We start from the raw sequence: 22,583 nt of genomic DNA, 5'->3' as shown, positions 1-22,583 counted from the left end.
CTTTCTCTTCTATTTTATCTGCAAGTATTAACTCATGCTTTCCTGGCATATGCACTGGAGCAGAGCTATGCCTATGGACACATAACAGCAATAGTTTTTTAATTTATTCTTTCATGGGATGTGAGCATTGCTGGCAATGCCAGCATTTATTGCCCATCCCTAATTGCCCTTGAAAAGGTGCTGGTGAGCTGCTTCCTTGAACCACTGCAGTCCATGTTGGGTAGGTTAACCCACATTGCTATTAGGAAGGGAGTTCCAGGATTTTGACCCAGCAACAGTGAAGGAGCAGCGATATAGTTCCAAGTCAGGATGGTGTGTGATTTGGAGGGGAACTTGCAGGTGGTGGTCATAGAGTCATACAGCACTGAAACAGGCCCTTCAGCCCACTGAGTCCGTGCTGACCATCAACCACCCATTTATACTTATCCTATATTAATCCCATTTTTCCCTCTCACATCCCCACCTTCCCTCAATTCTCCTACCACCTACCTACACGAGGGCAATTTTTTACAATGGCCAATTTACCTATCAACCCACAAGTCTTTGGCATGTGGGAGGAAACTGGAGCACCCGGAGGAAACCCACGCAGTCACAGGGAGAACTTGCAAACTCCGCACAGGCAGTACCCAGAACTGAACCAGGGTCGCTGGAGCTGTGAGGCTGCAGGGCTAGCCATGTTCCCATGCATTTGCTGTCCTTGTCCTTCTAGTTGGTAGAGGTCACAGGTTTGGAAGGTGCTGTCTGAGGAGCTTTGGTGCGTTGCTGCAGTGCATCTTGTAGATGGTACAAACTGCTGTCTCTGTGAGTCGGTAGTGGAGGGAGTGTTGTTGGAGCTGCACCCATGCAGGCAAGTGGAGAGTATTCCATCACACTCCTGACTTGTGCCTTGTAGATGTTGGACAGTTTTTAAGGAGTCAGGAGGTGAGTTACTCGCTGCAGGATTCCTAGCCTGTGACCTGCTCTTGTAGCCTTGGTGGATCATCAGCTTGGCACTTCTGGCTGAAGATTGTTGCAAATGCTTCAGCCTTATCTTTTGCACTGATGTGCTGGACTCCCCCATCATTGAGGATGGGGTTATTTGTGGAGCCACCTCCTCCAGTTAGTTGTTTAACTGTCACGGCAGGACTGCAGAGCTTAGACCTGATCCGTTGGTTATGGGATCGCTTAGCTCTGTCTATCGCAAGCTGCTTACGCAGTTTGGCACGCAAGTAGTCCTGTGTTGTAGCTTCACCAAGTTGACACCTCATTTTGAGGTATTCCTGGTGCTGCTCCTGGCATGCCCTCCTGCACTCCTCATTGAACCAGAGTTGGTCTCCTGGCTTGATGGTAATGGTTGGGCAGGGAATATGCCAGGCCATAAGGTTACAGATTGTGGTTGAGTACAATTCTGCTTCTGCTGATGGCCTACATCACCTCATGGATGCCCAATTTTGCATTGCTAGAGCTGTTCGAAGTCTATCCCATTTAGCACAGTGATAATGCCACACAACACGATGGAGGGTATCCTCAATGTGAAGGCAGGACTTTGTCTCCACAAGGACTGTGCGGTGGTCACTCCTATCAATATTGTCATGGACAGATGCATCTGCGACAGGCAGACTGGTGAGGATGAGGTCAAGTATGTTTTTCCCTCTTTTTGGTTCCCTTAACACCTGCCGCATACCCAGTCTAGCAGCTATGTCCTTTAGGTCTCGGCCAGCCCGGTCGGTCGTGGTGCTACCGAGCCACTCTTGGTGATGGTCATTGAAGTCCCCCACCCAGAGTACAGTCTGTGCCCTTTCCACCCTCAGTGATCCTCCAATTGGTGTTCAACATGGCGGAGTACTGATTCATCAGCTGAGGGAGGGCGGTAGGTGGTAATCAGCAGGAGGTTTGCTTGCCCATGTTTTCCCTGATGCCATGAGACTTCATGGGGTCCGGAGTCGATGTTGAGGATTTCCATGGCAGCTACCTCCCGACTGTATACCACTGTGCCGCCACCTCTGCTGGGTCTGTCCTGCCGGTGGGATAGGACATACCCAGGGATGGTGATTGCAGCGTCTGGGACATTGTCTGTAAAGTATGCTTCCGTGAGTATGACTATGTCAGGCTGTTGCTTGACTAGTCTGTGGGACAGCTCTCCCAACTTTGGCACAAGCCCCCAGATGCTAGTAAGGAGGACTTTGCAGGGTCAACAGGGATGGGTTTGCCATTGTCGTTTCCGGTGCCTAGGTCGATGCCGGGTGGTCTGTTTGTTTTGATTCTGTTTTATTGACTTCGTAGTGGTTAGATACAACTGAGTGGCATGCTAGGCCATTTCAGAGGGCATTTAAGAGTCTACCACATTGCTCTGGGTCTGGAGTCACATGTAGGCCAGACAAGGTGAGGACAGCAGATTTCCTTCCCTAAAGGGCATTAGTGAACCAGGTGGGTTTTTACAACAATCGACAATGGTTTCATGGCCATCATTAGACTAGCTTTTTATTCCAGATTTATTAATTGAATTCAAATTCCACCTTCTGCCTTGGTGGGATTCGGATCCATGTCTCCAGAAAAATACCCTAGGTCTCTGAATTACTACTCTAGTGACAATACCACTACACCATGGGATGTGAGCATTGCTGGCAATGCCAGCATTTATTGCCCATCCCTAATTGCCCTTGAGAAGGTGCTGGTGAGCTGCTTCCTTGAACCACTGCAGTCCATGTTGGGTAGGTACACCCACAGTTCTCTTTGGAAGGGAGTTCTAGGTTTTTGACCCAGCGACATTGAAAGAACGACGATACAGATCCAAATCAGGATGATGTGTGACTTGGAGGAGAACTTGCAGATGATGCTGTTCCCATGCATCTGCTGCCCTTGTCCTTCTAGTTACCTGATTATGATCAGGATTGACATCCCAGAGTGATTTTTGTTAACCTGAAGGCAATAAAGTTAACTCTGTTATTCATACTGCTGCCCTAGGTGAGATCAACAAACACATCTCAGGAAGGGGATCAAAGCTGGGGTCATGCTGACCTATGTTACACTGAATATTTACATACAGAGCAAATGAAAAATTCTCAATCCATCTTTCAAGGCATTTTCTGCCTTGCCGCTTTCTTGGCTTTTACCAAATAATACATTCTACTCAGAGGAGTCAGAAGTCGACATGTTCCCAAGGCTCTTCTGATGGTGCTTTCCATCTGGCCACTTGAGAAATGCAAGAAAAAGTTCTGGGAGGGGCAATGCCTTTTCAACAGCACTTCCCAAACCCGCGACCTCTACCACCTCAAAGGACAAGGGCAGAAGGTGCATGAGAATGCCACCACCTGCAAGTTTCCCTCCAAGTCACACACCATCTTGACTTGGAAATATATTCATTGTCACTGGGTCAAAATCCTGGAACTCTATAGATAAGTGCACTATGGGAGTACCTGCACCACTGCAGCTGCTCAAGAAGAAGGCTCGTCACCACCTTCTCAAGGGCAACTAGGGATGGGCAATAATTGCTGAAATTGCCAGTGATGCCCACAAACTCTGTATGAATAAATAATTATTATGGAATGGGAGGGAAGCGTTTGATTTCCGTCAATCAAGTGCATTGCCTTGGCAGGGAAAGTGGAAAAAGGTCCTATGGGAGATGGCAGTGTAGTTGGCCGCTCTGGGTCTCTGCTCTCTTTGTGTTTGATGCAAGGACATCCATGGGCAGTGAGCTCCTGTATGGAACATTTACATTATATGTGCCAGGGGAGTGACATCAGAGTAGCTCCTGGGTCATTTTCTGAAGATTCTGCCCAGCGTTGGCCAGAAAAGAAAAATATCCTAAGATTTGTTAGAAGTTGTGGCCTTTCCCCATTAGATCAGAGGACTTGCGAAGAGGATTTCAGCAACCTCCTGGTACCTGAGATACATTGAAACATAGAAACATAGAAAATAGTAACAGGAGTAGGCCATTCAGCCCTTCAAGCCTGCCCCGCCATTCATTATGATCATGGCTGATCATCCAACTCAGTAGCCTGTTCCCACTTTTGCCCCATACCTTTTGATCCCTTTATACCCAAGAGCTATATCTAACTCCTTCTTGAAAACATACAATGTTTTGGCCTCAACTGCTTTTGTGGTAGCAAATTCCACAGGCTCACCACTCTCTGGGTGAAGCAGTTTCTCCTCATCTCAGTCCTGAAAGGTTTACCCCGTATCCTTAGACAATGACCCCTGGTTCTGGACTTCCCCACCATTGGGTACATCCTTCCTGCATCTACCCTGTCAAGTCCTGTTAGAATTTTATAGGTTTCTATGAGATCCCCCCTCACTCTTCTGAACTCCAGTGAATATAATCCTAACTGACTCAATCTCTCCCCATACGTCACTCCCGCCATCCCAGGAATCAGTCTGGTAAACCTTTGCTGCACTCCCTCTATAGCAAGAACATCCTTCCTCAGATAAGGAGACCAAAACTGCACACAATATTCCAGGGGTGGCCTCACCAAGGCCCTGTATAATTGCAGCAAGACATCCCTGCTCCTGTACTCGAATCCTCTTGCTATGAAGGTCAACATACCATTTGCCTTTTTTACCGCCTGTTGCAACTGCATGCTTACCTTCAGTGACTGGTGTATGAGAACACCCAGGTCTCGTTGCATATTCCCCTCTCTCAGTTTATAGCCGTTCAGATAATAATCTGCCTTCCTGTTTTTGCTACCAAAGTGGATAACCTCACATTTATCCACATTATACTGCATCTGCCATGCATTAGCCCACTCACTCAACTTGTCCAAATCACCCTGGTGCCTCTCCGCATCCTCCTCACAACTCACCCTCCCACTCAGTTTTGTGTCATCTGCAAATTTGGAGATATTACATTTAGTTCCCTCATCTAAATCATTACTATATATTGTGAATAGCTGGGGTCCTAGCACCGATCCCTGCGGTACCCCACTAGTCACTGCCTGCCAATCGGAAACAGACCCATTTATCCCTACTCTTTGTTTCCTGTCCGCCAACCAAATTTCTATCCATCGCAATACACTATCCCCAATTCCATGCGCTTTAATTTTACATGCTAATCTCTTATGTGGGACTTAGTCGAAAGCTTTCTGAAAGTCCAAATAAACCACATCCACTGGCTCCCCCTCATCAACTCTACTAGTTACATCCTCGAAGAATTCTAGTAGATTTGTCAAGCATGATTTCCCTTTCGTAAATCCATGCTGACTCTGCCCGATTCTACCACTGTTCTCCAAGTGCTCTGCTATAAAATCTTTGATAATGGACTCCAGAATTTTCCCCACTACCGATGTCAGGCTGACTGGTCTATAATTCCCTGCTTTCTCTCTACCTCCCTTTTTAAATAGTGGGGTTACATTAGCTTCTTTAGATAAGTTGTTGTCTTACCTTCTAGGCTACAGCAGCACTCCAATAGAGTAGGGGGGGGTGCGGGGTGAGGGGTGAGGGTTGGGGGGTGGGGGCTGGTGGAGGAAGGTGTGATGGCTGGTGTGGTGGAGGGTGGCAGGAGTTATGGTGTCTAGAGATGATTTGGTTATTCTTTCTGCCAGTCGAGGAGAGCCAGCAAATGAATAGGAGCCAGCGTTAGCGAACCTGGAAAGTTTACTCTGCTGTTTCTGCCATGTGAGAGGCCCACGTGTCAGAAGCATTGACATCACTAAACCAATATAACAGCAGTTTCTGCTTGCTTACCAGAACTAACAGGCTCTGCTTAGTCAGGTTCAGTGTGTTCTAACCATCGAAGCATTCAGATTTGACATTTCTAGTTTACTGTTGGCTGTTTTTCATAATGCTGGACTTTGTCTGCAGCAATGATTGACTGGAGCACCAGGTCACTGCCAGCACTGTCAGTCAACACAATCATCGAAATACACAGCGGCAAAGTACGCTGGGAAGTTGCAACATCTCCTGATTAAGTTTGTTTACCTGGGCAATGCTCTCCCCCTCCCCACTGCTCTCTTGAAGTCAGTGACCCAATCTGGGCCACAGCAGTGCCCAGTGCCCCATCCAACTATCTATTCCTCTGTTAACTGTGAGGCTAACAGATTCTCCAATAACTCCATTGGTAAAAGCAATATGCAACAGAGCAGCATAGAGATCAAGAGCATTCAGTTAAACACATTGTTTAATTTAGATCTGGGAAATGAAGTGGGACAAATAACTGACAAGTAAATGACCACAACATAGTTAGCTTTAATGTGAAAGCCACAAAGGATAATGAGCAGTCAAAGATAAGGGATCTGGACTGTCAAAGGCAAAGCCCAATAAGATAAAGGATCTGATTCAACTTCAATATGCAATAGATAAAGTACGGAATAAATAGACTATATAATATACGCAGAACTGAGAGCATGTGCTGATATCAGGAAAGGCTGAACATGCTGGGCTCTTTTTTCTAGAAAAGAGAAGCCTGTGGGCTGACCTAATGGGGGTCTTTAAAATTATGAAGGTGTTTTATAGGATGGACGTAGAGAAGATGTTTCCACTTGTGGTGGAGACCAAAACTAGGGGTCATAAATATAAGATAGTCACCAATAAATCCAACAGTAATTCAGAGAAACCGCTTTACCCAAAGAGTGGTAAGAATGTGGAAATAAATACTACAAGGATTAGTTGAGGCGAGTAACATAGTTGCATTTAAGGGAAAGCTAGATAAGCACATGAGAGACAAAAGAATAGAATGATGTGATGAAAGGATTAGATGAAGAGGAGGGTGTCGAGGCTCGTGTGGAGCATAAACGCAACAAAGACCAGTTCGGTCAAATGGCCTGTTTATGTGCTGTTGATGCAATATAACTTTATGTGTAACTATACAAAAAGTGAGTGTATCAATTGGAAGAGCTTTCTGGATAAATAAATAAAAATTAAATTGAAACTTAAAAGGGAGGCAGAGTGTTGAGTTGGAGGAAAAAGGAAGCATAGCGAAAGGCAAGGAAAAAGTGAAATAAAAACAAGAAATGCTGGAACCACTCAGCAGGTCTGGCAGCATCTGTGGAAAGATAAGCAGAGTTAACTGACCCGAAACGTTAACTCTGTTTCTCTTTCCACAGATGCTGCCAGACCTGCTGAGTGGTTCCAGCATTTCTTGTTTTTATTTCAGATTTCCAGCATCCGCAGTATTTTGCTTTTATTTAAGGGAAAAGTGGGCATGACCTGATTAGAAGTAGAGGAGGAAAGAGGAGCCCTGGACTGAGAACTGCTTGAAAAGGAAAAGTAAGAGGGGGTCAGGATCACAGACCCACAGCAGCAGCTAAAAATGAACATGTGAGTGGATATAGAGAGTTACCTAAAATTACGTGGATCTATGACAGAGATTAGGAAGGATCATACAATGGGGATGGATAAGAGCAGAGTTAACCAGACAATGTCTCGGGACCAGTCTTGAGGGGAAAGGGTGCTAGGCAGGAGGCGCCAATAGAGTGCGTCCAGTTTGTGTGCAAGTGAAGGGCGCGAGCTATAATTTGCTGCTAATGACTGCAGTGCTAGGCTTGGCATTCAGCGAAGAGGGAGACCCAGATCAGGAGCTTTTTTTAAAATTCATTCAATGGGATGTGAGCGTCGCTGGCTAAGCCAGTATTTATTGCCCATCTTAATTGACCTTAATTGGCACTTGAGATGGCTTGGCCATGTGAGCCGCATGGAAGATGGCAGGATCCCCAAAGACATATTGTACAGCGAGCTCGCCACTGGTATCAGACCCATCGGCCGTCCATGTCTCCGCTTTAAAGACGTCTGCAAACGTGACATGAAATCCTGTGACATTGATCACAAGTCGTGGGAGTCAGTTGCCAGCGTTCGCCAGAGCTGGTGGACAGCCATAAAGTCGGGGCTAAAGTGTGGCGAGTCGAAGAGACTTAGCAGTTGGCAGGAAAAAAGACAGAGGCGCAAGGGGAGAGCCAACTGTGTAACAGTCCCAACAAACAAATTTTTCTGCAGCACCTGTGGAAGAGCCTGTCACTCTAGAATTGGCCTTTATAGCCACTCCAGGCGCTGCTCCACACACCACTGACCACCTCCAGGCGCTTACCCATTGTCGCTCGAGGTAAGGAGGCCAAAGACTATAATTGACCTTGAACTGAGGGGCCATTTCAAAGGGCATTTAAGCATCAACCACATTGCTGTGGGTCTGGAGTCACATGTCGGCCAGACCAAGTGAGGACGGCAGATTTCCTTCCCTAAAGGACATTAGTGGACCAGATGGGTTTTTATAACAATCGACAATGGTTTTATGGCCACCATTAGGCTAGCTTTTTAATTCCAGGTTTTATTAATTTAATTCAAATTTCACCATCTGCCATGATGGGATCTGAACTCATGTCCCCAGAGCATTAGCCTGGGCCTCTGGTTACTGGTCCAGTGACCCTACCACTATGCCAATGCCTCCCCTAAAGACTAAAGTGCTAAAAGACCGGTGGCTGAACCAGGATTTATTGGAAGAGGAGAGAAGGAAAGGTGGCTGGGTAGGTGGAATTTTTTTTTACCCAGAGTCTCTTCAGCTTTAACAAATCTAAAAATTGCAGCTGCCATACAAGACCCACAAGTAGGAGGTGATGACACTTGAGCAACAGTACTGAGTTGGCGAAAGTGGAGGGAGGTTTCTGCTGAGATATCTGGAGAAGAACTGGGAGAATGGAGAAGAAGTCCGTGGAAGGTGGGTTCACAGTCATGCTTTTCGTTTACTTGAGGACTGACCTTGCATGTCCAGGTGGTCTCTTTTTTGCTCTGGCCTACAAGAGGCTGAAGAAGGGGGAGGAAGTAGCCAACTTTCAGAAAAAGTATGTTTGGCTGGCATCCTTCTGTCTACAAAAGATGATGCACACGCAGCAAATAATCCATTTAAATAGGATGTCCTCTCTTGGTGCATCTTTGCTGATGGTTGTGGAGGCCAATCCTTGAGGTGCAGGTTCTGTCACTAATGCTGCACGTGAAGCTGCCATGTGATGCTGTAAGTTGTTGTTTTGGTGTTGGCGCCTGTTGCCAAGCTGCTGTAGCAACTGGTCATCGTGGTATTGCGTGCCAGTCCACAGGATGTGTCGCCATTTCCCTCTTTCACCAGTTAGTGACTCCCATGTGCGATAATTGACATTTAGGGTCTTCATGTCATGCTTGCAAGCATCCTTGAAGCGGAGCTTTGGGTGGCCACTGGTCATCTGGTCCCAGCTACCTCACCATACAAAGAACAAACAACAGGACAGCACAGGAACCGGCTATTCGGCCCTCCAAGCCTGCGCCGATCTTGATGCCTGTCTAAACTAAAACCTTCTGCACTTCCAGGGTCCGTATCCTTCTAATCCCATCCTATTCATGTATTTGTCAAGATGCTTCTTAAACGTCGCTATCACACCTGCTTCCACCACCTCCCCCGGCAGCAAGTTCCAGGCACTCACCACCCTCTGTGGAAAAAACTTGCCTCGCACATCCCCTCTAAACTTTGCCCCTCACACCTTAAACCTATGTCCCCTAGTAAATGACTCTTCCACCCTGGGAAAAAGGGGCGGCACAGTGGCGCAGTGGTTAGCACCGCAGCCTCACAGCTCCAGGGACCCGGGTTCGATTCCGGGTACTGCCTGTGTGGAGTTTGCAAGTTCTCCCTGTGTCTGCGTGGGTTTTCTCCGGGTGCTCCGGTTTCCTCCCACAAGCCAAAAGACTTGCAGGTTGATAGGTAAATTGGCCATTATAAATTGTCACTAGTATAGGTAGGTGGTAGGGAAATATAGGGACAGGTAGGGATGTTTGGTAGGAATATGGGATTAGTGTAGGATTGGTATAAATGGGTGGTTGATGTTCGGCACAGACTCGGTGGGCCAAAGGGCCTGTTTCAGTGCTGTATCTCTAATCTAATCTAATCTAATCTAATCTATCCACTCTGTCCGTGCCGCTCATAACTTTGTAAACCTTTATCATGTCGCCCCCTCCACCTCCGTCGTTCCAGTGAAAACAATCTGAGTTTATCCAACCTCTCCTCATAGTTAATACCCTCCAGACCAGGCAACATCCTGGTAAACCTCTTCTGTACCCTCTCCAAAGCCTCCACATCCTTCTGGTAGTGTGGCAACCAGAATTGCACGCAATATTCTAAGTGTGGCCTAACTAAGGTTCTGTACAACTGCAGCATGACTTGCCAATTTTTATACTTTATGCCCCGACCGATGCCGTATGCCTTCTTGACTACCTTATCCACCTGCGTTGCCACTTTCAGTGATCTGTGGACCTGTACGTCCAGATCTCTCTGCCTGTCAATACTCCTAAGGGTTCTGACATTTACTGTATACTTCCCACCTGTATTAGACCTTCCAAAATGCATTACCTCACATTTGTCCGGATTAAACTCCATCTGCCATTTCTCCGCCCAAGTCTCCAACCAATCTATATCCTGCTGTATCCTCTGACAATCCTCATCATTATCCGCAACTCCACCAACCTTTGTGTCGTCCGCAAATTTACTAATCAGACCAGCTAAATTTTCCTCCAAATCATTTATATATACTACAAACAGCAAAGGTCCCAGCACTGATCCCTGCGGAACACCACTAGTCACAGACCTCCATTCAGAAAAGCACCCTTCCACTGCTACCCTCTGTTTTCTATGACCGAGCCAGTTCTGTATCCATCTTGCCAGCTCACCTCTGATCCTGTGTGACTTCACCTTTTGTACCAGTCTGCCATGAGGGACCTTGTCTAAGGCTTTATTGAAGTCCATGTAGACAACATCCACTGCCCTTCCTTCATCAATTATCTTTGTCACTTCCTCAAAAACCTCAATCAAGTTAGTGAGACACGACATCCCCTTCACAAAACATGCTGCCTCTCGCTAATACGTTCATTTGTTTCCGAATGGGAGTAAATCCTGTCCCGAATAATCCTCTCCAATAATTTCCCTACCACAGGCATAAGGCTCACCTTCCTGGATTATCCTTGCCACCCTTCTTAAACAAAGGAACAACATTAGCTATTCTCCAGTCCTCTGGGACTTCACCTGTAGCCAATGAGGATGCAGAGATTTCTGTCAAGGCCCCAGCAATTTCCTCCCTTGCCTTCCTCAGTATTCTGGGGTAGATCCCATCAGGCCCTGGGACTTATCTACCTTAATGCTTTTCAAGATGCCCAACACCTCCTCCTTTTTGATATAGACATGACCCAGACTATCCACACTCCCTTCCCTAGACTCATCATCCACCAAGTCCTTCTCTTTGGTGAATACAAGTACTCATTTAGTACCTCGCCCATTTCCTCTGGCTCCACGCATAGATTCCCTCCTCTGTCCTTGAGTGGGCCAACCCTTTCCCTGGTTACCCTCTTGCTCTTTATATACGTATAAAAAGCCTTGGGATTCTTCTTAATCCTGTTTGCCAATGACTTTTCATGACCCCTTTTAGCCCTCCTGACTCCTTGCTTAAGTTCCTTCCTAAATCCTACATACAGAAGGGTATGCAACTGTCTTCCATCCTGCGGACGTTTCGATCCACCGAAGCCACCTCTGTTTGATTAGTACCAACACATTTGGGAGCTCTGCATTTGGGAGGTCTGCCGCATTTGTGATTTTGTCCTGCCAGGATATACCCATAATGTGCCGCAGACAACGAAGATGGAAATCATTGAACTTCTTTCCCCGGTAGCTGTAAGTCGCCCATGTTTCACAGCCATACAGCAAGGTGCTGAGAACACAGACCTTATAAACCATCAGCTTGGTCCTAATGGTCAGCTTGGTGTTATCCCATGCGCGTTTACGCCAAAGGTGGTAGCTGCTCTCCCTATGTGTGGAATGAGCTCTGCATCAAGGGACAGATTATCTGTCACCATGGATGAAAGTAGCAGAATTTGCTAACCACTTTCAGTGGGGTGTTATTTAGTGTGATCAGGGGCGCAGATGCAGCACCTTGGCAAGACCACGCTTTTGTTGACGCTTATAGTCAAGGAGAACAGGATACAGGCGTGGGAGAGACAGTCCATGAGAAAAGCTACTCAGTATACAAACAGTTTCATGGCATTAGTTAGGAATGACTCACCATCCTTTCCTGTTCAGGTACCATTTTTCCAAATACCGCATCTATACATCTAGCTGCCCAGCCAGCATCCTTCACAATTGAATTGTTTTATAGTGGAGATGAATCATTGTTTTGGGTTAAATTACCACTTCGTATAATGGCTGGTTTGTACTGTACAGTCTGTTTCTTTCATTGGACATTCTAGAAACGTCAAAAATATAAAATGCCTATCAAAAGTCTGGATTTTCAAACAGAAACTCTTATTTTCTCCATGTTATTGTGTCTCATATGACTTGGAAAAGTTAGTTATTAAAGAGTTCTTTGTGAAAACAAACATCACATTATTGTTCTAATACTTGCTCTGTTCTGCTCCCATCCATCTCATCAGTTTCCATGTGCTAGGGAGGAGGAAATTAGTTTCAGATCAATGTCAAGTGATGGCTGCTGAGGATGTCCGTTGATGGATACCAAATGAAGGTGGAATCAGCTCAGTGGTGGAATGATCTGTCAACACCCACCATCAAGGTTTGTTCAGAGGAAAAAGCCCACATGGGCAAGGTACCAAGGGGCAGTCAGTGTCCTTGATCGTATTCTCCAGTAAGTGGTGCCATCAGGAGTGGAATGGAAAAAGGGGCAGAAAACTTTCTGCATGATGCTTGCATTTTCAAGAGTGGTCTTTTTGTTAAAAGGTTTATTCTGTCGTGTTTGAAAACTGTCCTGTCTGGGACTGTGGGTCGTAGAAATGGAATTGAAGCTTAAAAGATCATGAGGTGCATGAATGGTGTCCAGTGTTTTTGGCTTTATGGGATAGATAACTTCACACCTTTTAGCCTTGGGGCAAAGCATAAACATAAACCCAAGTTCCCATTAATCTGCATATATCTCGAGCTGCCAATACTAACAGATTTTTAGATTCCATCAATGAGGCAACAGAACTAAGAACCGCCCTTTCCAAACCTCCAGATGCACAAAATTCAAACAGAACAATGTTACAAGTAAGAAATATATTCCTGCAAACAGGACTGAAATGCTTTGAGGACTGGATTGCCAGGGCTCAGAAGGTTGTATGTGTACCATGGATTGTAGTTTGTCTCAAAGGTGATTGTTATTCGCTGTGCTTGAGAATTTGTCAGGTTTGGAAACCCTATGTCATTACTGTGGGGGGAATGGACTTACTCAATAACAGATGTACTTATGTACCAGAAAGCACCAAACATATTTTCAGTTTCATAAACAAAGTGAGTCATAGAATCATAGAAATTTACAGCATGGAAGGAGGCCATTCAGCCCATTGTGTCCGTGCCGATCGACCAGGAGACTTCCGGCCTAATCCCACTTTCCAGCTCTTGGTTCATAGCCTTGTAGGTTACGGCACTTCAAGTGCCTATCCAAGTGACTTTTAAATATTATGAGTGTTTCTGCCGCAACATCCTTTCAGGCAGTGAGTTCCAGATCCCCACCATCCTCTGGGTGAAAAGATTTCCCCTCAAATCCCCTCTAAACCTCCTACCTCTTAACCTAAATCTATGCTCTCTGGTTAGTGGAGTTAGAGGTTTCTCTACTTTTAATTTCTTGTGAAGAAGTGTGAATATTATGTGGGGTCTGTGATACCTTAGCCCAGCATCTGTCACTATGACCCTTCTCAAGGGCAATTAGGGATGGGCAATAAAGGCTGGCCTTACAAGAACAAATAAGAACACATTTACTGTACAACTTCTGTACTGAGGTGTAAATGTAGGTCTCCACTCGATGTCAACATTAATAAGTGCATTGGCCAGTGTAGTACTGATCAGAAAGATCTAAGTTTCAGTCATGGCCTGAGACAAGTCAGCCATTCTCAGCCAAGGTGGCAGTGCAAAATACTGCTATTTAATCTTCGCCCCAATGGACTTGAGAGAGTAGACAAACAAAAAGAAGGCCAGGATTCCTATTTGCTATTCAAGGACCCTCGCTGAGAAGTTAAATTCTACGTGATGCCCATCCTAGGTGAATCACACATGCTCTCAATGCCTAGACACATGCATGAAAAATGGCAATTTGGACTTGAGGGAAATCAGTTTTCATAGAATTGTGCCCCAACATGACTGTGCATTCAGGCAAAGAAGGGTGAAATTAGGTCATGGAAAACAAACTCTGTCTCTATTGAGCTGTAAACTATTATATTGCTTGTTTTTGTTGCCTGAAATTCTACAAGCATCTTTGGCTCACAACCAAATTTCTTTTCATTCTGTCACATGTCATTTATGGAGCTTGGTTATTTTTCAACAGATGAGGTGGATAATCGTGGCTTCTAGTTTGTTCTCTTGTAAACAACAAAGGGAGAAAATACAACTCTGTCATTCAGTACCTGCTCACTCAGCAGAGAAGAGCAATAAAACCTCTCTGCCAGACAAAACTGTACTCACATTAACCCTTGTTCAACATGATACCTTATATGCCAGATAGGCTTAGTCGACAACTAGATGCAGGAAGGATGTTCCCGATGGCGGGGGAGTCCAGGACCAGGGTCACAGTCTAAGGGTAAGGGGTAAACCATTTAGAACTGAGATGAGGAGAGATTTCTTCACCCAGAGAGTGGTGAACCTGTGGAATTCTCTACCACAGAAAGCAGTTGAGGCCAAATAATTAAATATATTCAAGAAAGAGTTAGATATAGTTCTTAGGGCTAAAGGGATCAAGGGATATGGGGAGAAAGCGGGAACAGGGTGCTGAGTTTGGATGATCAGCCATGATTGTATTGAATGGCGGTGCAGGCTTGAAGGGCCGAATGGCCTACTCCTGCCCCTATTTTTCTATGTTTCTATGACAACAGTCTTGCCTCTCAGCCAGAAGATTGTAATTTTGACCAGATGTTTGAGCTCACATTCATGTACAATACCGAGGCACTATGTACAGCTTTTCAGTGTTGACATCCTACATAAAACCGAGGCGCTGTCTACCTGTTTAGGAGGATGTTACAGATCAGGTTTGAAAATGAGCAGCAAGTTCACTCAATGGATGATTCCACACCACCACCTCCACCCACCTACCCCACTACCACCCACCCACCCCCTGCCGCCTCATGTCCTGGCCAACATTTTCACCTCAACCAACACACCAAAGACATGGGTTTCAGAAAAGAAATAGATTCTTGTCAAAAATGGGATTTCAGGATTATTAGAAATGCACAAAGAGAATACTTTGGATAGGTGGAAGCTCTTGGCCTGCTTGAAACTTATCATTGCTGTTGTGCTTAGCATAGCTGCAGTATTTGTTTACATATCTGAGACATGTGATAAGGCACCATATAAATGTAAGTAGTTAAAATTAGAGATTTAAAGCTTGCTAAACTTAATGAGCTGTCAGTGTCGTAAAAGTAATTAGGCAATAATGAACCAGAATTCCTGGATTTAGTAAAACAAGGCCCAAATCTTTAACATTCAAAACTGCTGTAAGCACCTCCATGTTAAAAAATCCACCTCTACACTATCAAACTGCCTCTTAAATCCTAATCAACTTTCCGACCACTCTCAGTTGGAAATCCTGCAGTCTGGTTTTTCATCTGGCCCACACCAAAGCCCCACAGGTCAAAGTCACCAAGTGGATTATGGGGGGGCAGGCAGGAAAGTGGAGTTAAGGCCACAATCAATCAGATCAGCTATGATCGTATTGAATGGCGGAGCAGGCTCGAGGGGCCAAATGACCTACTCCTTCTCCTATTTCTTATGATGTTATGACACATGCATGTTCTCCACCCTCCTCTTCCATTATCTCGCCTCAGTGACCCATTTCCAAGGCATCATCCTTGTGTGACTCCATTACAAACTTGCCTCAGCGTAACCAGCAAATATTGCTAATGGCTTCTATTCCCATTTATGTTTGGCTACCCTTGGTGTGCCCTCAGGTTCTATCCTTAGAGTCATAGAGTCGTTCAGCACAGAAATAGGCCCTTCGGCCCACCGTGTCCGTGCCGACCATAATGCCTATCTATACTAATCCCACCTGCCTGCATTAATTCCATATCCCTCTATGCCTTGCTCATTCAATTACTTGTCCAGATGCCTCTTAAATGTTGCTACTGTTCCTGCCTCCACCACCTCCTCAGGCAGCTCATTCCAGATACCCAGTATTCTTTGTGTGAAAAAATTACCCCTTTGATCCCCTTTAAACCTCCTCCCTCTCACCTTAAATCTATGCCCTCTAGTTTTAATCACCCCTGCAATGGGAAAGAGACTCTGGCTATCTACCCTAACTATGCCTCTCATAATTTTATATACCTCTATCATGTCCCCTCTCAGCCTCCTTCGCTCCAGGGAAAACAGACCCAGCCTATCCAATCTCTCTTTATAACTCAAGCCCTCCAAACCAGGCAACATCCTTGTGAATCTTTTCTGCACCCTCTCTAGCTTAATCACATCTTTCCTGTAGTGCGGCGACCAGAAATGCACACAGTACTCCAAATGCGGCCTAACCAACGTTATGTACAACTGTAACATGACGTTCCAATTCTTGTACTCAGTGCCTTGGCCGATGAAGATAAGCATGCCATACGCCTTCTTCACCACCCTGTCTACCTGTGTTACCACTTTCAAGGAACTATGTACTTGCACCCCAAGGTCTGTCTGCTCAACAACACTCCCCAGGGCCCTGCCATTCACTGTATATGTCCTGCCCTGCTTTAACTTCCCAAAATGCATCACTTCACACTTGTCTGCATTAAATTCCATTTGCCACTCCCTTGCCCACTTTCCCAGTTGATCTATATCCTGTTGTAACCTTAGACAACCTTCTTCACTGTCCACTATACCACCAATTTTGGTGTCATCTGCAAACTTACTAATCATGCTCCCTACATTCACACCCAAGTCATTAATATATATGACAAACAACAGAGGGCCCAGCACCGATCCCTGCGGCACACCACTGGTCACCGGCCTCCAATCTGAAAAACAACCCTCCACTACCACCCTCTGCCTCCTATCACCAAGCTAATTTTGTATCCAATTTGCTAGCTCACCCTGGATCCCATGTGTTCGAACCTTCTGGACCAGCCTACCATGCGGGACCTTGTCAAAGGCTGTGCTAAAGTCCATGTAGACAACGTCCATCGCCTTACCCTCGTCAATCCTCTTGGTCACCTCCTCGCGGCTAACGATGATACAATAGCCTCTGCCAGGGCCCCAGCAATCTCCTCCTTTGCTTCCCATAGCATCCTAGGATACACCTGGTCAGGCCCTGGGGATTTATCCACCTTAATGCGCTTCAAAACCTCCAACACCTCCTCCTTTGTAATGTTGATATACTCCAGGATATCGCTATTGCCTCCCTTGAACTCACTAGCTTCCATGACCTTCTCCACGGTAAATACGGATGAGAAATATTCATTTAAGACCTCGCCCATTTCCCGTGGCTCCACACATAGATTGCCACACTGATCCTTAAGGGGACCTACTCTCTCCCTAGCTACCCTTTTACTCTTAATATACTTATAGAATCTTTTAGGATTCTCCTTTATCTTATCTGCCAGGGAAATCTCATGGCCCCCTTTTGCCCTCCTAATTTCCTTCTTAAGTGTAGTCCTACATCCCCTATACTCCTCGAGGGACTCGCACGATCCCAGCTACCTATACCTGACATATGCCTCCTTCTTTGTCCTGACCAGACCCTCAATATCCCTCGTCAACCAAGGTTCCCTATACTTGCCAGCCTCACCCTTCCATCTAACAGTAACATGCCGGCCCTGAACTCTTCCTATCTCACTTTTAAAAGCCTCCCACTTGCCATATGTCCCTTTACCTGTAAACAGCCTCTTCCATTCAACTTTTGAAAGTTCCTGTCTGATGCCATCGAAATTAGCCTTCCCCCAATTTCGGACTCCAACCTGAGAACCAGTCCTTTCCTTTTCCATAACTATCTTGAAGCTAATAGAGTTATGGTCACTGGTCCCAAAGTGCTCCCCCACTGACACATCAGCCACCTGCCCATCCTCATTTCCTAGGAGAAGGTCGAGTGTAGCCCCTTCTCTAGTAGGGCCATCCACATACTGCTTCAGAAAACTATCCTGGACACACTTAACAAATTCTTCACCATCTGATACCTTAGAACTAAGGCAGTCCCAGTCAATATTAGGGAAGTTAAAATCACCTACTATTAAACCCTATAATTCCTACACCTATCTGTGATTTCCCTACATATATGCTCCTCCACTTCCCTCTGACTATTGGGGGGACTGTAGTATAATCCCATCAAAGTGATCACCCCTTTCTTACCCCTTGTCTGCCTTTGTTGCCTGCCAACAATATAGTTTGTAACCATGGAATCAGTTTCCTAAATATATGTTAAGGTTACCCAGTCTTATCTCTCCCCAAACCCTGTGATGGAATATAGGTATCATAGGCTGAATTAGGTAGAATTTAGATATAGTTAATCTATTATACCTTTTAGAATTAGAGATTGAATAAATGGTCAGTTTTCAAGATTCACTGAAATTCTCCTTTAAGAAGGTAGAGTTAGAAATTTCAAAGTTGTTCAAGATCCCTGTTACAATAGAATGTGAACCAGAAAAACCTTTTAAGTTGAGAAATCCATTTCAGTGTTTCTGTTGCCGTGACTTGGAGGATACATTGAAATATCCTGTGTGACATCAGTAAGAGGTAGCAATAAACTTAATTAATAGTGTTGGTGATGTAGACAGATCGACTCAAAAGGTTGTTACAAGGTACCATAAAAAAACACAATTATAGATAATAAAACAATAAATGAAATACTACTTACAAGAATAAGAGGTCAAGTAAACACAATTATAAACATTTTGACCAGATAAATGCTCACAACTTCAAGAGCAGGTGAATTCCAGCAAAACATTAAGTGGAGATGTTAGTTAATGATATTCCCATATATGGATCTTGAAAGCAAGAAAAACACACACAAAAAGGTAACACCTATATGCTAAAAGGTCAGATGATACCTTAGAAACAGTAGAAACATGAGAAGTTCTAAAGCAAAAATTAGAAGTGTTGAATTCCTCAACAATACTTCTCACCCTATGGTTCACTTGGGGAATTTAAGGTAAACGTTTACTTTACATTTTGATGGATATTCTAAGATATTTTGTTGTAACATTAGCAAGGTTAAACTTTTGGATTCTATGTTAGAAGTAAGATTATGTGTTACATCTCTTAGTAATATTTGATATTGTGATATACTTATCCACTTAAATGTGTATTGCATGTGTCATGCAGGCCCCCACCTGCCAAGAATGAGGCACACATTATTTCGCCACATGAACATTAAAACTTAAAATTGCTGCTGGGAAGAAAAGAGGACCTATCACAAGGAATTGCCAGGCCCCTCGCCGGAAAGACATTTTTTGCATACTAGCAGACAGTGTTGGAACAAAGGAACCAGTCCCTGCTTCCCCAGTACCCAGAAGACCTGATCAAACCAGGTTAGACACATGACTAACTGGCAGTGGAGCTTTTTGAATTTGAACTTGCCATCTCATGTAGCATTCTGTATACAACTGTAAGAACCCCCTCTCTGTGTCTCTTTAAGTGGAGAGATACGTATTGAAGAAAGTTTCCCAGACCCTTATAATATCTGGGATATTTATGACTGAGCCATAATTATTTTTAAAAAGCCTATCTGAAAGATGGTAATTTTCTCTGTTAGTTTTCTTTCTTTGAGGGAAAACTGGTTCAATTCTTTGGACCCAAATAATTGTCTGTAGAATTTGTCTGCTTTGAATTTAATTAAAGGAGATTCATAGGGATGTACTCCTGATTTGTTTTAGTCCCGATAAGGGGTTAAAACCATAAATCACTTCAACCCAACTTCATGGCAATATGACTGACTGTTCATGGAAAAGCCAGAATTTTCTCCATTTAAACATTGAGAAAAAGAAAGACAGTCTGTTGAGTTCTTGACAGAAGGTGTGTCTCATCTCTCTAACACCACCCACTTCCCTGTTACTCAATATGAACCCGAGATTGCACAGTTTTGATGTCTTGCTCAACCACCTGCTGACCTCCAAACCTCACAATGTGTCCTGGCAGGCATCCCTCCTTCAACCAATGCCACCGAGAAGCAGATTAATAGATTCATACAGCAAAAAATTAGGCCATTCGAATCAACGTGTCTGTGAAAGAGCTATCCGATTAGTCCCACTCCCTTGCTTTTTCCCCATAGCCCTGCAAATTTGGCAATTCATTGACCATTCATTTCATTTGCTGTGCGTGGGATTTTACAGAGTGACAATTCACTTTTTTTATTCGATCATAGCATATGGGCGTTGCTGGCTAGGCCAACATTTATTGTCCATTCCTAATTGCCCTTGAGAAGGTGGTGGTGAGCTGCCTTCTTGAACTATTGCAGCACATGTGGGGTAGGTACACCAACAGTGCTGTTAGGAAGGGAATTTCAGGATTTTGTGTGGCTTGGAGGGGAACTTGCAGGTGGTGGTGTTCCCATGCATCCGCTGCCCTTGTCATTTTAAGTGGTAGAGGTCATGGGTTTGGAAGGTGCTGTCTAAGGAGCCTTGGTGGGTTGCTGCAGTGCATCTTGTAGATGGTACATACTCCTGCCACTGTGCGTCTGTGGTGGAGGGTGTGAATGTTTGTAGATGGGTTGCCAATCAAGCAAGCTGCATTGTCCTGGATGGTGTTTAGCTTCCTGAGTGTTGTTGGAGCTGCACCCATCCAGGCAAGTGTTGAGTATTGCATCACACTACTGACTCGTGCCTTGTCGATGGTGGACAGGCTTTGAGGAGTCAGGAGGTGAGTTACTCACCACAGGATTCCTAGCCTCTGACCTGCACTTGTAGCCACGGTATTTATATGGCTACTCCAGTTCAGTTTCTGGTCAATGGTAATCCCAGGATGTTGATAGTGGGGGATTCAGTGATTGTAATGCTATTGAATGTCAAGGGGAGATGGTTAGATTCTCTCTTGTTTCCCCCACCCAGAGTACATTATGCGCCCTTGCCACCCTCAGTGCTTCCTCCAAGTGATGTTCAACATGGAGGAGTACTGATTCAACAACTAAGGGGGGATGGTAGGTGGTAATCAGCAGGAGGCATCTTTGCCTATGCTTGACCTGATGCCATGAGACTTCATGAGGTCTGGAATCAATGTTGAGGACTCCCAGGGCAACTTCGTCCCGACTGTATACCACCGTGCAGTCACCTCTGCTGGGTCTGTCCTGCCGTCGGGATGGTGATGGCAGTGTCTGGGACATTGTCTGTAAGGTATGATTCCATGAGTATGACTATGTCAGGCTGTTGCTTGACTAGTCTGTGGGACAGCTCTCCAAACTTTGGCACAAGCCCCCAGATGTTAGTAAGGAAGACTTTGCAGGGTCGACAGGACTGGGTTTGCCATTGTCATTTCCAGTGCCGAGATCAATGCCGGGTGGTCCGTCCAGTTTCATTCCTTATTGACTTTGTAGCAGTTTGATACAACTGAGAGGCTTGTTAGGCCATTTCAGAAGACAGTTAAGCGTCAACCACATTGTTGTGGGTCTGGAGTCACATTTAGGCCAGACCAGGTAAGGACAGCAGATTTCCTTCCCTAAAGGACATTAGTGAACGAGATGGGTTTTTACAACAATTGACAATGGTTTCATGGTTACCATTAGGCTAGTTTTTAATTCCATATTTATTAATTGAGTTCAAATTCCACCTTCTGCCTTGTTGGGATTCGAACCCATGTTCGCAGAGCAATACCCTGGGTATCTGGGTTACTAGTCCAGGGACAATAACACTATGCCAGCGCCTTCATAATAACAGTAATTCAGTGGTTCTGAAGCACTGAGACATTTTGAGGACCCAAGAAGACACAATGTAAATGCAAATTCGTTCTTTTCTCTTTCACATCTACTCCATTGCATGACCCTACTTAACCTCCAGATATTGGCTATCTCCCTTCCAACTGCTGCTGAAATCCTCATCCACATCTTTCTCCCCTTGACTTTTCCTAAGCACTACACTGTACAATCCCGACTCATACAATATCTGCATTCTGTACTATGTTCCGTGCATCTATCATTCCACTTTTTGTCAAACTCAGCTTCAGTTGTCTCTCCTAACCTTCCCCCAATTCCTACCAGGTGCCAGTTCCATCCCTTTGTAAAATGCCTTGTTATATTTCGCTAACTTAAAGGTGCTATATACAAATGTAAATTATGACATTCCATTCTAAATGCACACAAATCATTGCAGTGACACTTACCACCTCTTGGTGGTGATCTTGCACAGGGAGGAGATGCTTTAGTTTGGAACTGAACTACCTGGAGCAGGAGCGGGGCCTCAGGTTCAGTGTCTGGTCTCTGTTGAGTGAGCTCTGCTGGTTTTATTTGTATGACTACTCCTGTTGACTTCAGTGCGTTAGGGAGAAGAAAAATCAGTAATAATCCCAATCTCAATCACTATCTCGTGACACTATTGGAAGGTGCTTGCATTGGTGCTGGGTGAAGCGAGGATCAGTCTATTAACACCCATCACATCCATCCTTGTTATCCCCCACTGGCTCCCTGTTCCCCACTCTATTGATTTCAAAATCCTCATCTTCTTTGTTAAAACCTAAATGTGAATTCGGGAGATTTCCGACTGCTCCTGTGTATGGTTCGACACTGATGTATTATCGGCTGCTCCCTCCT

At 45.0% G+C, this 22,583-nt stretch overlaps 1 protein-coding gene across 5 annotated transcripts in view; it reads left to right on the top strand.

Annotated features, from left to right (window-relative positions):
* LOC137369824 (forkhead box protein H1-like) overlaps positions 1–22,583 on the top strand; it is a 268,380-nt gene that overhangs the window by 214,868 nt on the left and 30,929 nt on the right. Inside the window, exons 1-3 of one of the 5 annotated variants that reach the window (XM_068031391.1) lie at positions 7,145–7,230; positions 8,487–8,617; positions 12,340–12,476. The exons of 2 other annotated variants lie outside the window; for them this stretch is intronic. In XM_068031391.1, the coding sequence (XP_067887492.1) occupies positions 12,402–12,476 (75 nt within the window). In that variant the 5' untranslated portion in view covers positions 7,145–7,230; positions 8,487–8,617; positions 12,340–12,401. Of the gene's footprint in view, positions 1–7,144; positions 7,231–8,486; positions 8,618–12,339; positions 12,477–14,405; positions 14,472–19,171; positions 19,378–22,583 lie in introns of those variants that run through there. 2 more of the 5 variants (XM_068031394.1, XM_068031395.1) reach the window with 2 other exon arrangements.

Source organism: Heterodontus francisci, chromosome 5, assembly GCF_036365525.1.
Source record: "Heterodontus francisci isolate sHetFra1 chromosome 5, sHetFra1.hap1, whole genome shotgun sequence".
Lineage (NCBI taxonomy): Eukaryota > Metazoa > Chordata > Chondrichthyes > Heterodontiformes > Heterodontidae > Heterodontus > Heterodontus francisci.
The sequence above is the reverse complement of the archived record's forward strand: the minus strand, read 5'-3'. Positions and strand labels throughout refer to the sequence as shown.